The sequence below is a fragment of the Macaca mulatta genome, chromosome X, assembly GCF_049350105.2.
Source record: "Macaca mulatta isolate MMU2019108-1 chromosome X, T2T-MMU8v2.0, whole genome shotgun sequence".
In the NCBI taxonomy this organism is placed as follows: Eukaryota; Metazoa; Chordata; class Mammalia; order Primates; family Cercopithecidae; genus Macaca; species Macaca mulatta.
In genome coordinates, this window is record NC_133426.1 from 51,365,554 (window position 1) to 51,381,652 (window position 16,099).

Here is a 16,099-nt window from a genome sequence, read left to right on the forward strand (position 1 = left end):
ACCACATCTTCCTATGTCTTCATTCTCTCCCTGTCTACTGGCTCCTCCTCATAATCAAATAGCCATGTCACCCTCTTGGTCACAATCACAGTTTAGTGAGTGAGTCAGATAAGTACTTTAGGCAACTGCAGGATTCACAGTGGATTTTCATCTTAAAGTTAAACAGGAAAGTATGGCAATAGAGTATTGATATAGGAAGGTGTGTCTTTAGTTACTGCCATGTTCTGAGTAACTTGGTGAATGACAATTCACCAAGGACCCCAGAAGGAGGGAAAGTATTAGGAGCGGGAGGCTTTGCAAGGTCACAGGTTCAGATTTAGATGAACAAATAATTACAATGTTTAATACTTCATACTTGGCATGAAATGGGACAAGATAATTGTGGAATAAGAAAACTAAGTTAAAATCCTGGCTCTGTTGTACATGAGCTCTATGACATTGGGAAATTTTCTATGTGTTGAAGATTCCATTCACCCAACATTATTGATAAGATTTAAAAACAACAGTAGAATTTATAACATAGCACAATGGTTGAGAACACAGCCTCTGGAGTTGTATTGCTTGGATTTGAAACAGTGCTACCCTTTATTTGCTGTAGGAGAGTGAGCAAATTTTAACTTCTTAGTTTTCTTATCTATAAAACGGCATATTAAATAGTAGTTCTGACCTCATGGGGTTTTTATGACAATTCAGTTGCTTAATATATTAAATAGTATAGTAGAGTACCTGGTATATAGCAACTGCTAAATGTTTGCTAAATATATTAGGAATACCTATTTCAGAGTTCATTGCAAATTTCACAGGATATGAAAATTGTTAATTAGTTGTAACTATGTCACTATAGTCTCTTCCAAAATCCTGATTTTGGAAGCCATGACATGTCTTCTAGCTTCGAATTATCTTTAAAGTGAAACTGCACTGTTGAATCCTACAGCTCCTTGAAGTACTTGTCTGACTCTCCAACTAAACAGTGACAGAGATGGTAGCATGGCCTAATTGGGACAGCTAATCTTTAGGTATCTGATCGTTCAATGTAGTCCTCAACAAGGGTCAGTCAGTCTCCTGCAGCCAGGGGGGCGCAGCAGAAGCTTCAGAGCACTGAAACCACAGATTGTCCTATTGAGGATGTGGCCCCCATACTGAAGGTCATGATAAGACCTAATAGCTCCAAGTTTGTTCTCCTTTCCTTCAGGACTTCTCCCTACATTCCCCCATTGACATTCCTCTCCATCTCATTGCCCATTGGCATAAGACACATACACATACCATTCACTAACAATTAGGACTAATCACGAGACAAACTTTGAATATGTGGATTGTGAGCTTCTTTAAGTAAGAAGAGTATAAAATCCAAATAAACATATTCAAAGAGAGGCATGCTTTTGGAATGGAAGCAGTCAAGTTTTGTTTAGTTTGGCACTGAGCTGTAAGAAACAAGGTCATATTAAATAGAGCTTCTATGGGTCTGTAGCCATTTATCACCACACAGATGTTTTCCAGCCCCACTCCTCACCTGCTGTCCTCTTGCTTTTTCCTCAGTCAGCTCTTTCCTATTCTCCACAGAGCTACTTCAATACTGCCCCCACTTTCTCTTAACCTCTTATATTACTCACACTTTCTCACCTCATACTCACTGGATAACTCTATTACCTCTCCAAGGGAAATGAATATCTCAGGTGTAACATACCTTAGTTTCATAATACAAATCTACCAACCTTCCTTATACCTATCCAGTTTTTTCTCCTTCCCTCCTGGTACAGTGAAAGGGGTAATTTTCCCCCATCTAAGATAAATTCCTTCACTGTGCTTCACATCCCAAGTCCTTCCACCCTCTCAGGCTCTTTTTCCATTGATTACTACATCTTCCTATACCTTCAAGACTTTCCCTCTGTAGGGGTTCCTCCCCATTAACAAATAAAGGTGCCCAAGTCTCTGACACCTCGAAAACCTTAAAACTCTCCTTCAATGTGACCTTTCTCTTTAGCTACCATCCTATTTCTTGCCTCTCCTTCAATAGTTAATCAAACTATTTGAAAGAATTATTTACTCATTGAATCCAGATCCTTATCTCCCACTTATTCCTCAGCCCACTGCCATCTCTGCTTTACCACTCTGCCACTCTATTGAAACAGTTTTCATTAATGATCTTTTCTGTCACCACCACTATAATACTCCATATTCTTCACAACTCCCTCCTTAAAATATTGTATATCCTCAATTCTCTTTATTTTGATGACTCTTTTGTATGCAATTCTCCCTCTGCTCATCACAGAAATGTTTTTTGTTAACAGCTTTGTTAAGGTATAATGACGTCTGAACTTGTTTCTAGACACAGGTAAGTTTAAATATATATATATATATATATATATAATTACATACCATAAACTTCACCAGTTTAAAGTGTACAATTCAATGGTTGTTAGAGTATTTACAAAGTTGTGCAAACATCATCATAATCTAATTTTGAATATGTTCATCATCACCAAAAGAAACCTTGTACCTATTAGAAGTCAATCCTCATTCCCCTTTCCCCTAGCCATAGGCAAGCATTAATCTACTTTCTGATGCTCTAGATTTGCCCATATTAGGCATTACATATAAAACAAGTATTACACAATATGTAATGTATTGTGTCTGGCTTCTTTCACTTAGCATAATGTTTTCAATGTTTACCCACGTTATAGCATCTATCAGTATTTCATTCCTTTTTATTGCTAAATAATGTCCCATTGTATGGGTATACTACATTTTCTTTATATAGTCATAGTCTATGGACATTTGAATTGTTTCCACTTTTGGCTATAGTGAATAATGCTGCTATGATTATTCATGTACACGCCTTTTTGTGAAACATTTTCATTTCCCTTGAATGGATACCTCACAGTAGAATTGTTGGGTCATATGGTAAGCTTGCTTACCATTCTAAAGGACTGCCAAACTATTTTCCAAAGTGGTAGTGATATCGTATATTCTCCCCAGTAATGTACGAGGGCTCAGGCTTCTCCACATCCTCACTAAGTCTTACTTTTAGTCTTTCTGGCTATAGCCTTTCTAGTGGGTGATAAGTGGTTTCTCGTTGTAGTTTTAATTTGCATTTCCCCAGTAACTAATATTTTATTATTAGTTAAGCATCTTTTCATGCGCTTACTGTCCACTTACATATTTCTTTGGAGGAGCCTTGTTATTGACTTTTAAGCATTTTTAATATTCTGGATACAATCCAGGTTGCTGATCATTTTAAAGAGTGAATTTTTAGTGTTGTTGATTTTCCCTATTGTTCTTCTATTCTCTATTTATTTTCATTTGAATATTTAGTATTCCTATCCTTCTGCTTGTTTTGTGTTTTGTTTCCTCTTTTTTTGTGGAGATTTCAATGAATTAACCCGTAAGTACTGCTTTAGCTGCTTCTTGCTTTGGTGTTTTGATTACATCCATCTTGAAATATTCTCTGATTTCCACTGTAACTTCTTATTTGACCCACAGGTTATTTAGGAATGTGTTGTTCAATTTCTACATATTTGTGAGTTTCACATATTTCTTTCTGTCATTGATTTCTAAATTCCACTTTGGTTAGAGAACATAATTTGTATGATTTCAGTATTTTTAAATCTACTGAGGTATGTTTATGGCCTAGCATACGATATATTTTGCAGAAAGTTACATGTACTTGAAGGGAATATATATTTTATTGCTGTTGGGTGGAGTGGTCTTTAGATGCCTCTTAAACTGTTTTATAGTGTTCCCTTGTTGCTACTAGTAGCGTGGAACCACCAAGCCCCTCTTAATTGCTCACCATTAAGATACTCACTGTTATCGACAATGCTTTCAGGCATTAACTTCTCCAGATTTTGTTCCCCATAAATTCAGTCCCTTCAAGCAGAGATGCTATGCTTTATGCCCTGCCTTTCTACATATATAGAAACTCTGGACAAGTGTACCTGAACTGGGTGTGGGTATAGTAGACCACTTCTCCTCCCGAAACACCCTACTCTATTAGTGGACACTGAGGAGAGATGGTAGCCTCTGGTCATTTCAGCTTGCCAATCTCCATGTAGAAACCTTACCTTACAAATACACTGGCACACAGGAGATTGGGAACCCACTAGTCTTAGCCTATCACAGCTGAGGCAGAGGCCTCACCCCACAAGTGGGAGCTAGTCCTCTAGCCCAGACTTGTCTGCCTGGACTAGCACTTCTGCAAAATGAGGCTGTGGAGGGATAAGACACTGGTGGCTTTCTCCTCCTGGGTCAAACTATGGACTAGGAACTTGGGGGACAGAAGCCCCCATCTTCTTGGTCATATCCACAGGTAGCACATATAGTAGAGGTCTAGAGTAGAGCTTGTCATATGGGCCTCGGGGAGACAGAACAGCCTGTAGCTCAAATGTCACAGATTCTAACCATTTTTGCCAATATTTAGTAATTTTCTGAAATACTTCTTCATTTGTTATATGCCCTTATGACAATTTCTAAAGACTTTATGTGTATACATGTGCGTGCACGTGTGCATACTCACATAGTTGTCATGAAATAATGGTGTTTCTCTGGGAAATGCGTTCACCAAGATCCTCATATAACTATAACAAAAATGCAGGTTTGGACACAGCCATTTGCAGAGTCCAATTAACAAGAGCAAGGTCTGGTATAAAGAAAGTGACTTTTTATTCCAAAGCTAGCTTAGGGGAAGAAATACAAGCTTCCTGCCATAGAGGTACCACTTCACTTTGGGAGCAGAAAGTGGACACTTTTAAAAGGGGACCTAGCACGAATGGCACACAGGGGAGGAAGCGAACAGGTAAGGGTCTGCATGCTCACTTTGGTGCCTTATGTACCACACAGCGAACTGGTGCCTTTGTGGGCAGAACTAGATTGTAAAGGTGGCCAAAACTCTCCAGGTGGGAGAGAGTGTCATAGCAGGAATACTTGGGGTTGTAAATTGACGGTTGTCCCTCAAGGCAGTCTCCTGGTGGGAGAGAATTCTGCTCTCGAGCTTCTAAGAACATAGTTAGATGAACTTGAGTGTCTGATGAAGGGGAGATAAAAGGTTATAATTGTATTTCTAAAGGGCTACGTAAGAAGTGGGGAACAGGGAAATTGATAAAATAAGAGAAAACAATAATAATAACTTATGTTCTTTTTCTTAGAAATATGGGTATACTCAATTATAATTTCCCACTGTCAGGTTCCATTTTACTTCTATGGGATTTGGGTGCCATATTCACTCTGGCTACTTCCTGCTGAGAAAGGGCATAGTCATTAGTTGTCAAAATGAAACTGATCTACTTGGAGTTGGAAATATTCACAAGTACCCAGACTCACAGATGATGTTTGTTGGAACATTATGGTGTGAAGTTTGAAGAGTCTTTGGGAAAGCTTGTCTTGGATTTCCATACAGAGTGTGCAATTGCTGTAAACTCCACAACAGAGGAATATGCCTATCCCTGTAATCAGGGCCAATGTTACAAGCAGCTTTTTCTACCAAGATGGTCTTGACCTGAACCAGGATACTGACCATTGGTCTATTGACAATATTGTGTCAGACATAGGTTTGAGTTGTTGGTGCATGTCTTGCAAAGCTAGAGACATTTTCCCAAATTATCTTGGATGTATACACAGCAGTTACTCTTAATTATCATTCAGGTTCCCCACTGCCAATTGTAACTGGATATGATTACAGGATGGCTAAATATGTATTTAAAAGGTTACAAGAAGTTATGAATACTCATGAAGGTGGTCATAAGCCCTGTCTAGTCCATGAGAATGGATTAGTTTAGTTAAACAGCTGTGTTTCATCCAGAAGGTAGCACTGCGGATGGGCTAGGCCTCTGTATGTGATGAAGGCAAACAGATTTTTAATAAGAGGCATTTCTATGGAAACAGAAGAAAAATAAAGGTTAATGTTGGGCACAATTTTCCAGATGTTAGACTCACAGCATCTTTAGTTACAGAGGTGGAAAGTTGTGGCAGCCTGACATGTTTTTCTTGCCTGTATTATAAGGAATAATGTAGTAGCAATTTCATTAAGTTCAGATCAGGAAAATGGAAAAAAAAAAATTGAAAGTGTTTGTTTAGGGACTTGGAGCCAGAAAGAATTCAGAATTTAGTCCAAATTGCAGAAAATAATAAAAACTCAAAAACAATGGACAAGACTAGAATCTAACACAGGTGTACTATAGTTTCTTCTGAAACATAATTTTTCTCTCTCCAGTCACCATTTTTACTAAAGACAAATCATAGTAGAATAAATTTATTTGGAAAGTAAGGTTTAGTCTTATTTTGCTTGTCCTAATTATTTGCATCAAGTACAGCAAGAATAATTATTTGCCATATAAGTTCCTTTGCAACTTGGCTTTGCTGGAATTTTTATTTATATGGAATCTTAGATTAAAACTTTTAAAGCCCAGTCATGGATTTATTGGTGCCTGCAAATACCTGCATGGACTGAGTGAATTCCTCTCCTTTTGAAGTCCCAAGATAACCTGGGGCTCCTGAGCCTGTCAGAAAGTGGCCTTCTTTACTTACCACAGGTCAGGAAACCCTGTACAGGGACTGCATGGACAAGGTATTAGGCTAGTTTTTCCCAAGGGGGCTTTAATTGGCTCTATAAGTCAATTTTGATTTTTTAAAGCCATCTGTTCATATCTGAAAGTATGCCAATCCAGTTAAAGCCTTGGTAAAATAACCAGTGTCTCCAATGGTGTCCTGTTACAAAAGAACAGAATCTTATTGAATTTATGTAAATAACTATACTGCTATAAACTAAGTATACTTACAAATAGTTTTCAAGTTCTGGGGAAATCAGGTAGAAAGAAATATGCTCCAAATTTTTCTCACACGAGTGTACTTTACCCAATTGTTGAAAGCTATAAATAGCTCAAAAGAGAAAAAGGTTTCTGGACTCTGAGAAACAAAAGAATTAGCAATGCTTCAAACAAAAATTCATAGAAAGATTAGTCTTCTATTAGTTCAGTCTATGCAATTAACTCCTGTTCTGCTCAATATTCATGAACATATTAGCTCTCTATGGGAGTCTTGGAAGTTTTTTTGTCCATTCGAGTGTCACAATCTCCAAAGTTATTAGAGACCTGCATTCAAGAATACCTGTCAGAATCCTATAGCTGATTATAAAAAGGCCTTTGAAAAGAATCAAAATAAAATAACAATTATGGATGATAAAATCTCAGAACACTCACAGATAAAGACACAATTGACAAGGAAATCTGGTCATCTCTGTGGCATACAATAATTTAACATAGCAATCTTAATTATTACTGATAACATACCCTGAGACATCAGAATTATGGGGATACACAATTCTGAAAAACATACCAATAACATTTTTATATGAATATAACCCAAAGAAAGAAAGTTAAACACCATTTTATATGTAACAGTGCCTCCTGTATGGCTTTAATATACCAAATAAGCCAAATATATCTCTTTTGGACTTCAGGGGACCTAATGAAAGAGTTAACCAGGTCAAAAAAAAAGCTTAATTTAGAAATTGACTTTGAAAAGTTTATCTAATATCAAAGCTTTAAACACCTGATATTACAAAATAGATTCCCAGCTTACTGTAAGCTATTTATTTAACCAAAACAATTCAAAAGTTCTTTAAATTCAAAAATCTTTACTCATTGATAGAAGGCAGACTCAGCTTTCCAAACAAAACCCAATAAAGACAGCATGAGGACAATTGAATCTCTTTTCTCTCCCTTCTTTTTTCTATCATTACTCAAAAGGAAAACAAAAATCTTTCATTATATTTTAATACCACATGAAAATCTTGTTCAAAAGAGAAAGCCAAATTTCACCTTTGCATTTAGTGTGCTATTAATGTTAAACCCAATTCTTAATAAAACCTTACAAACAAATCTGTCCAATCTTAATTAGTTTGATTATAATTTAAAATTTCCATAAGCCTTTCATAACGCTTTACAATTTTCCATTAAAGAGCAGATCACTACTCTAAGAAGACCTTGTGATTCCAACACATGGGCCCAGATTCTGGCCCTGCATCAGTGTGCTTTTATTTTAATGTTTAATTTTCAGAAAAACTAAATAGCGTCCTACAAATTTTAGCCTACTTGCTCACACCCACAGAACTTCCTTTACAAGATCAATCTCTCAAAACTCTTTTACAACTTGCTTAAGCTCTCAGTTTTGTTCTATTATTCTTTTAGCTTAGGAAAATCCTTAAAAACCTCTGGACTAGACAAAATTACATTTCCTTTAACAAAAACCATAATTATATGCCTTCTTATAACCTTTTACTAAAAATACATTCTACCTTCCTTATACACCTTGCATGTAAAGCTGTTTCTTCAGTAGTCTCAGTTACGTGTTACAATGTTAACTCTCCGCAACTTTTGTTTTTGGTGAAAAACCCAGTAAGTAAGCAATTTTAACCACGTATCAATCAGATTATGGAGCCCAGGACAAAGACAGAGCTGCAGACAATGTCTGACTCTTCCCAGCCTAGCCAGGGAAACTGGCTAACTCTATGTCCCCAGGCCTTAACTAGAGAATCTAATTGGCTATAAACAGACACGTTAAGTAATGATTAAAAGACCTAGAAGCAGCTTATGACCTTAAAGCATCTAGAAAACAGTATCTGACCTGCCTAATTTAGACCAAATGTCTAAACGTTGAATACAGTTTTATTTTATCAATAAGCTTTAAAACTAGGTTTATTTACCAACGATTACTACAGTCTTGTGAACTAATAGGCATTACAGTTTTTATTTTTCTAGAAAAATATTTGATTTAAGCACTTATTTTTCTTTAAGCCAATTAGAGCTCTTTTATATAAGCATTACACATACAACACATATACATACACAGACAGCAGATCTGGTAGGGAGATAAAATATTAGATACAAGAGGAAGGAGGATTGGACAGGAGTAAATGGAGAATCAGACAGAATTCCATTGACTGAGAAGTTTTTAGGGGGCAAGCAGGGGTTTTAAAACAATATATGTACACATATAGCCCAAATATCACCTTTAAGTTAATTTCTAACTACAGAGCTCTCAAAAAAATATATTTTTTAAAATCTTTTATTACCAGCTTTCAGCTAGGACAAAGGGCCAATATTTCTGACTTTTTTTTTTAAAATAAAGGTAACCTCCTACATGAAATCAATAAGCCTTAACCAAGGGTATGACTTAACCGTAGGTGCATGGGGCATTTTTGAAAAGAAGGCAAGTGATTTTCAAAAGCTCAGGGAAAGGAAAATTTCAAGACAGGAAATCAGAAGCTTTCCATAAAGTGAAAAAGAATCAATAAATGGCCAAAAGTCACACAAATAACAAACCAGAATGGACTTATTCCCTAAGCTGGGAATTGCACCTAGGCTGTTCTTGTGAAAGGCCAAAGCCTACTGAGGTATGGGATGGGCCACATGCCACTGACCTTTCCAGAAGGACCTAGAGCAGTAATGTTTGAGCTTCCAAAGGATTTTAATTGCTCACAAGAATTAAGGCTAGACATGACATTATCATGTACCCTTTTTAGACCCAAGAGTCAAAGCCCTGTCTTAATAGCACAAGGACTTAAAAAGCAATACAGAAAGTTACATGTATAACCTTTTCAACTCCGTAATTTGAATTAACTTTTAGATAACTTTTGAGTTAGTCAAAATTATTTTTCTCAATAATGAGAGGTGAAGCAAGCTGGACTTCCTGGGTCAGAGTAGGGACTTGGAGAACTTTTCTGTCTAGCTAAAGGTTTGTAAACACACCAATCAGCACTCTGTAAAAATGCACCAATCAGTGCTCTGTGTCTAAAGGTTTGTAAACACACCAATCAGTACTCTGTAAAAACGCACCAATCTGCTCTCTGTGTCTAGCTAAAGGTTTGTAAACACACCAATCAGCACTCTAAAAATGGACCAATCAGCACTCTGTAAAATGGACCAATCAGCGCTCTGTAAAATGGACCAATCAGCAGGACGTAGGCAGGGCCAAATAAGGGAATAAAAGCTGACCACCCCAGCCAGCAGTGGCAACCTGCTCAGGTCTCCTTCCATGCTGTGGAAGCTTTGTTCTTTTGCTCTTTGCAATAAATCTTGCTGCTGCTCACTCTTTGGGTCCGCAGTACCTTTATGAGCTGTAACACTGCAAAGGGTTGTAGTTGCACTCCTGAAGCCAGCGAGATCACCAACCCGCCAGGAGGAACAAACAACTCCGGACACACCACCTTTAAGAGCTGTAACACTCACTGGGAAGGTCTATGGCCTCACTCCCGAAGTCAGCAAGACCACGAACCCACCAGGAGGAAGAAACTCCAGACACATCTGAACATCAGAAGGAACAAACTCCAGACACACCGTCTTTAAGAACTGTTACACTCACCACAAGGGTCCGCGACTTCATTCTTGAAGTCAGTGAGACCAAGAACCCACCTGAAGGAACCAATTCCAGACACATTTTGGCGACCCAGATGGGACTGTCGACTATCACCAAGCGGTGAGTACCATTGGACCCCTTTCGCTTGCTAGTCTGTCCTATTTTTCCTTAGAATTCAGGGGATAAACACGGGGCACCTGTCGGCCAGTTAAAAGCGACTAGCACGGCTGCCGGACTAAAGACACAGGTGTCAGGCTTTCTGGGAAAGGGCTCTCTAACAACCCCCAACTCTTCGAAGTTGGGAGCATTGGTTTGCCTGGAACAAGCTTCCATTTTTCCTGTACTTCCAGGCTGAGCCAAGGGTCGACAGAGAGGAAAGCCATTCAGCTCTGGGGTCCCGACAACAAGTTGGTTGACCCTGTGGCCATGAGCGGAACTCTCAAAGTCATGTTGTCCAAGTGAGGTTCGCCTGTCTATCCTATCTATCCTGACCCTTGCCTCCTGGGTTCTAATGCTTGTCAGATAAACTTCCTCTCGCCTCTCTTCTCTGAGGCTAGTCCCGCTTCTAAAAACTACTCCCTGTCTCTGGTGCTTTTCTAGTTTCTCCTGTAAGAATGATTTCTATTATAAACTCCAGGACTCTGTTACCTTCTTTAGGTACCTGGGCTCACCAGTTAAAAGGACATAATTTTTGCCCAAAGCCCCGTTGGGGCAGAGGACTATCTTATCTGGAATTTGAGGATCCCTCCTCAGACTAGCAGGCCTAACAAAAGATATTCCTGAAGCTAGGATATGGGGAGCCTCAGAAATTTTATCCTTCCTATTCACATAAATGAGGACAAAAGGTATCACTCTTCCAACTCTGGAGATCCCTCCCCTCCCTCAGAGTATGGCCCTCCACTTCATTTTTGGGGCATAACATCTTTATAGGACAGGGTAAAGTCCCAATACTAACAGGAGAATGCTTAGGACTCTAACAGGTTTTCGAGAATGTGTCAGTAAGGGCCACTAAATCCACTATTTCTCAGTCCTCTTTGTGGTCTAGGAGGACAGGCAAAGGTGCAGGTTTTCGAGAATGCATCGGTAAGGGCCACTAAATCCGACCTTCCTTGGTCCTCCTTGTGATCTAGGAGGAAAACTAGTGTTTCTGCTGCTGCGTCAGTAAGTGCAACTATTCCGATCAGCAGGGTCCAGGGACCATTGCAGGTTCTTGGGCAAGAGATGCTTCTGCTGCTGCGTCGGTGAGTGCAACTATTCCGATCAGCAGGGTCCAGGGACCGTTGCAGGTTCTTGGGCAGGGGGAGAAACAAACAAAACCGCGGGTGGTTTTGTCTTTCGGATGGGAAACAGGCATCAAGATGCCCACCCTTGAAATGCATTCTAAGCCATTGGGGCCAATTTAACTCGCAAACCCTGAAAAAGAGGTGGCTCATTTTTTTCTGCAGTACGGCCTGGCCCCAATATTCTCTCTCTGGTGGGGAAAAACGGCCACTTGAGGGAAGTATAAATTACAATACTATCCTGCAGTTTGACCTTTTCTGTAAGAGGGAAGGCAAATGGAGTGAAATACCTTATGTCCAAGCTTTCTTTTCATTGAAGGAGAATACACAACTATGCAAAGTTTGCAATTTACATCCCACAGGAGGACCTCTCAGCTTACCCCCATATCCTAGCCTCCCTATAGCTCCCCTTCCTGTTAATGATAAGCCTCCTCTAATCTCCCCCACCTGGAAGGAAACAAGCAAAGAAATCTCCAAAGGACCACAAAAAACCCCCAGGCTATCGGTTATGTCCCCCTTCAAGCTGTAGGGGGAGGGGAATTTGGCTCAACCCGGGTACATGTCCCCTTCTCCCTCTCTGATTTAAAGCAGATCAAGGCAGACCTGGGGAAGCTTTCAGATGATCCTGATAGGTATACAGATGTCCTACAGGGTCTAGGGCAAACCTTCTACTCACTTGGAGAGATGTCATGCTATTGTTAGATCAAACCCTGGCATTTAATGAAACGAATGTGGCTTTAGCTGCAGCCCGAGAGTTTGGAGATACCTGGTATCTTAGTCAAGTAAATGATGGAATGACAGCTGAAGAAAGGGACAAATTCCCTACTAGTCAGCAAGCTGTCCCCAGTATGGATCCCCACTGGGACCTTGACTCAGATCATGGGGACTGGAGTCGTAAACGTCTGCTGACTTGTGTTCTAGAAGGACTAAGGAGAATTAGGAAAAAGCCCATGAATTATTCAATGATGTCCACCATAACTCAGGGAAAGGAAGAAAATCCTTCTGCCTTCCTCGAGGGGCTACGGGAGGCCTTAAGAAAATATACTCCCCTGTCACCTGACTCACTTGAGGGTCAATTGATCCTAAAAGATAAGTTTATTACCCAATCAGCTGCGGATATCAGGAGAAAGCTTCAAAAGCGAGCCCTGGGCCCTGAACAAAATCTGGAGGCATCATTAAACCTGGCAACCTCAGAGTTCTATAATAGGGAACAAGAGGAACAGGCCCAAAAGGAAAAGCAAGATCAGAGAAAGGCCGCAACTTTAGTCATGGCCCTCAGACAAACAAACCTTGGTGGTTCAGAGAGGACAGAAAATGAAGCAGGCCAATCAACCTGTAGGGCTTGTTATCAGTATGGTTTACAAGGACACTTTAAAAAAGATTGTCCTATGAGAAACAAGCTTCCCCCTCGCCCATGTCCACTATGCCGAGGCAATCACTGGAAAGCACACTGCCCCAGAGGACAAAGGTTCTCTGGGACAGAAGCCCCTAACCAGATGATCCAACAACAGAACTGAGGGTGCCCGGGGCAAGTGCCAGCTCATGTCATCACTCCCACTGAGCCCCGGGTACATTTAACCATCGAGGGCCAGGAAATTGACTTCCTCCTGGACACTGGCGCGACTTTCTCAGTGTTAATCTCCTGTCCTGGACAGCTGTCCTCAAGGTCCGTTACCATCCGAGGAATCCAGGGACATCCTGTAACCAGGTATTTCTCCCACCTCCTCAGTTGTAATTGGGAGACTTTGCTCTTTTCACATGCCTTTCTTGTTATGCCTGAAAGTCCCACACCCTTATTAGGGAGGGATGTATTAGCCAAAGCTGGAGCGATTATCTACATGAATATGGGGAACAAGTTACCCATTTGTTGTCCCCTACTTGATGAAGGAATCAACCCTGAAGTCTGGGCACTGGAAGGAACAAACTCCGGACACACCATCTTTAAGAACTGTAACACTCACAGCTTCATTCTTGAACTCAGCGAGACCAAGAACCCACCGGAAGGAACCAATTCCAGACACAATAAGAACCCATGTTCTTTGGTACATTTTATATAAACCTAGGAAGCAATAAGTCCTGAACTGTGTATCAGATATTAGCAGTTTATAGATGAGAACCATTCCACAAGTTTTGGAACATGTTTCCCATACAATAACCCCTTTTTAATTGGCAATGACCCAGATATCCAATAAGCATTCAAAACAATTCTAAGATTTTAAAGTATACAATAAGTCTACTTACAAGCATTTATGTCATTTATATGTACCCAACTTTCCCATTTCTAACAGTTTATTTAGATTACTTCTGAAAACTGAGCTATTACACAAAAGTGGTCATATTTAAAGTTATTTCCCTGTTAACCATTTTAAAGCCTGTAAACATTAGGTGTTTAAGTAAGAACCTTAAAGTTAAACATATGGGCATTTTGTCAATAACTCAGATTTAGAAGTTATCATTGAACTAATAACAAATTAGTTACTGTCAAAAAATATATACAAACTCACCACTTTATGGTGAAATTCACACTACTAAGCTATTCTTTCATGAAATTGGAACTTGTTTACATGGCTAAACTTTGTTTGCCCCAATACATAATCCAGTAAAAGCTGTGAACTTAAATTTTGGTAAAGCACTCTCTGTGGTGGCTTTTTTAAAAAGAAACATTTTACCCTTTTTCCCTTCAGTTTCAAATGAGTTTCCAATGTTTACGTTCTAGTTAGACCACCAATAATGAGTCCTATCTCAGTACCAGCAGCTTAGTAACAGCAGATTTAAAGCAGGCAGAAAAGAAGAGAAAGATATAGCCTGGCAGGCCTCCACGCAGAAGCCAGGTTTTACAAGTGGGGCATGAGAAAGAAAGGAGGGGAAGAAGGTTTTATGAGTGGGGAATGAGACAGAAAGGAGGTAAAGTGACTGAAAGGAAACTTGGGAGCCTTCCAGCCATCACACAGTGCAGGGTCACTACCCCCACCATTCTCATTTATCTTCCATTAAAGAGAGTCTCAGTACCCTAAGTGGGAGGCTCTCCCAGATAGTCAGAAGGGTGAAATTGGAGGTGGAGAGTAAAGGGATCAGGGCTCATACACAAAGTCATACATTTACACATAGAAACAAACAGCATGCTTCCGAATGAATCACCAATCAAGGGATTGGGTGAGATCCTGAATCCCCCACCCCAGTTCCAAATGGCTCCACAGGCAGCTGAGTCCAAGCCCAGCAAATGCTCCTTTGGTGCTGCACATACAAACAAATGTAAATGTATAAAATGATGAAATGGTGTCACTATCAGCCAAGTCTAAATAAAGCAGGGCCCCAGCAGCATCCCAAGAGAGGCAGAAAGTGGTCAAGTGCACTCAAACTCACTCACTTAATTCCAGAGTTTGCTAGCTGCTTTAGAGGTCACTTTCTTTGTACCCGTGAAGCATTGAAAGCAGCAGACATGATAGGAGGTGAAAGGGAGGTTCACCAAGAACAAAAGCCTTTCTGGCAGCTGCTGGGAAGTTCCCTAATGGTCCTGTCACAGGTCTGCTAGCCAAGAGCAGCTGGCACTCACAGGCGACCCCACGCCTGACCCAGTGGTGAAACCAGGCTGACAGGCTTGGATCGCCTAGGGCACACAGAACTTCCCCATATGGGCCACCAAAACTAACTAAAATGCAAGTTCAGTTGCTTGCCACTTGCACAGTGTCCAATTAACAAGAGTGAGGTCTGGTATAAAGAAAGTGACCTTTTATTCAAAACCTAGCTTACGGGAAGAAGTACAGATTTCCTTCCTTAAAAGTATCGCTTCACTTTTAGAGCAGAAAGTGCATGCTTTTCAAAGGGGGACTAGCATAAATGGCATGCAGGAGAGGAAGCAAACAGGTGGGGGTCTGCATGCTCACTTTGTTGCTTCATCTACCAGGCAGTCGAGTTTGTTTCTTCATGGACAGAACTAGGTTGTAAAGGTGGCTGAAGCTCTCCGGGTGGGAGAGTTTTGTAGCAGGCATACTTTGGGTTGTAAACTGACTATTGTCCTCGTGGCAGTCTCCTCGTGGGAGAAAGCTCCACATTGGAGCGTCTAAGCACATAGTTAGATGAAATTGCCTTGTAGGAAGTGTCTGGTGAAGCAGAGGTAAAAGGTTATAATTGAATTTCTAAAGGGCTAAGCAGGAAGTGGGGAACAGGGAGAAAAGGAAAAAATAGAAAAGGAGTAACCAAAATAAGAAATAATAACTCATTCTCTTTTTCTTAGAAATATGAAATACTCAGTTACATAACCATCTGGAAGTCTCAAATGTAGATACCTCTCAGAGAGATCTTCACTGTCCTCTCTCTACACCCTCTACTGGATGATCTCATTTATATCCTCTTCACCTACTGCCCATGCACCGATGACTCCAAAATCTACATCTCTGGCTCATTCTTCCTTCCTAGGCTGCACATCAGGGTATCTCCGGCCTTTTGAACATCTCCAAGTTAATGCCCCT

The 16,099-nt window shown here is 40.1% G+C and overlaps 1 protein-coding gene across 1 annotated transcript; it reads left to right on the forward strand.

Annotated features, from left to right (window-relative positions):
• The first annotated feature begins 2,306 nt into the window (after window positions 1–2,306).
• LOC144338515 (uncharacterized) lies at window positions 2,307–15,702 on the forward strand. Its single transcript, XM_077988403.1, is given in 8 exon segments — window positions 2,307–2,335; window positions 10,701–10,808; window positions 11,481–11,591; window positions 11,649–12,132; window positions 12,135–12,297; window positions 12,300–12,814; window positions 13,286–13,338; window positions 15,657–15,702. Coding segments are annotated over 8 exon segments (1,509 nt in total).
• Window positions 15,703–16,099: the final 397 nt, after the last annotated feature.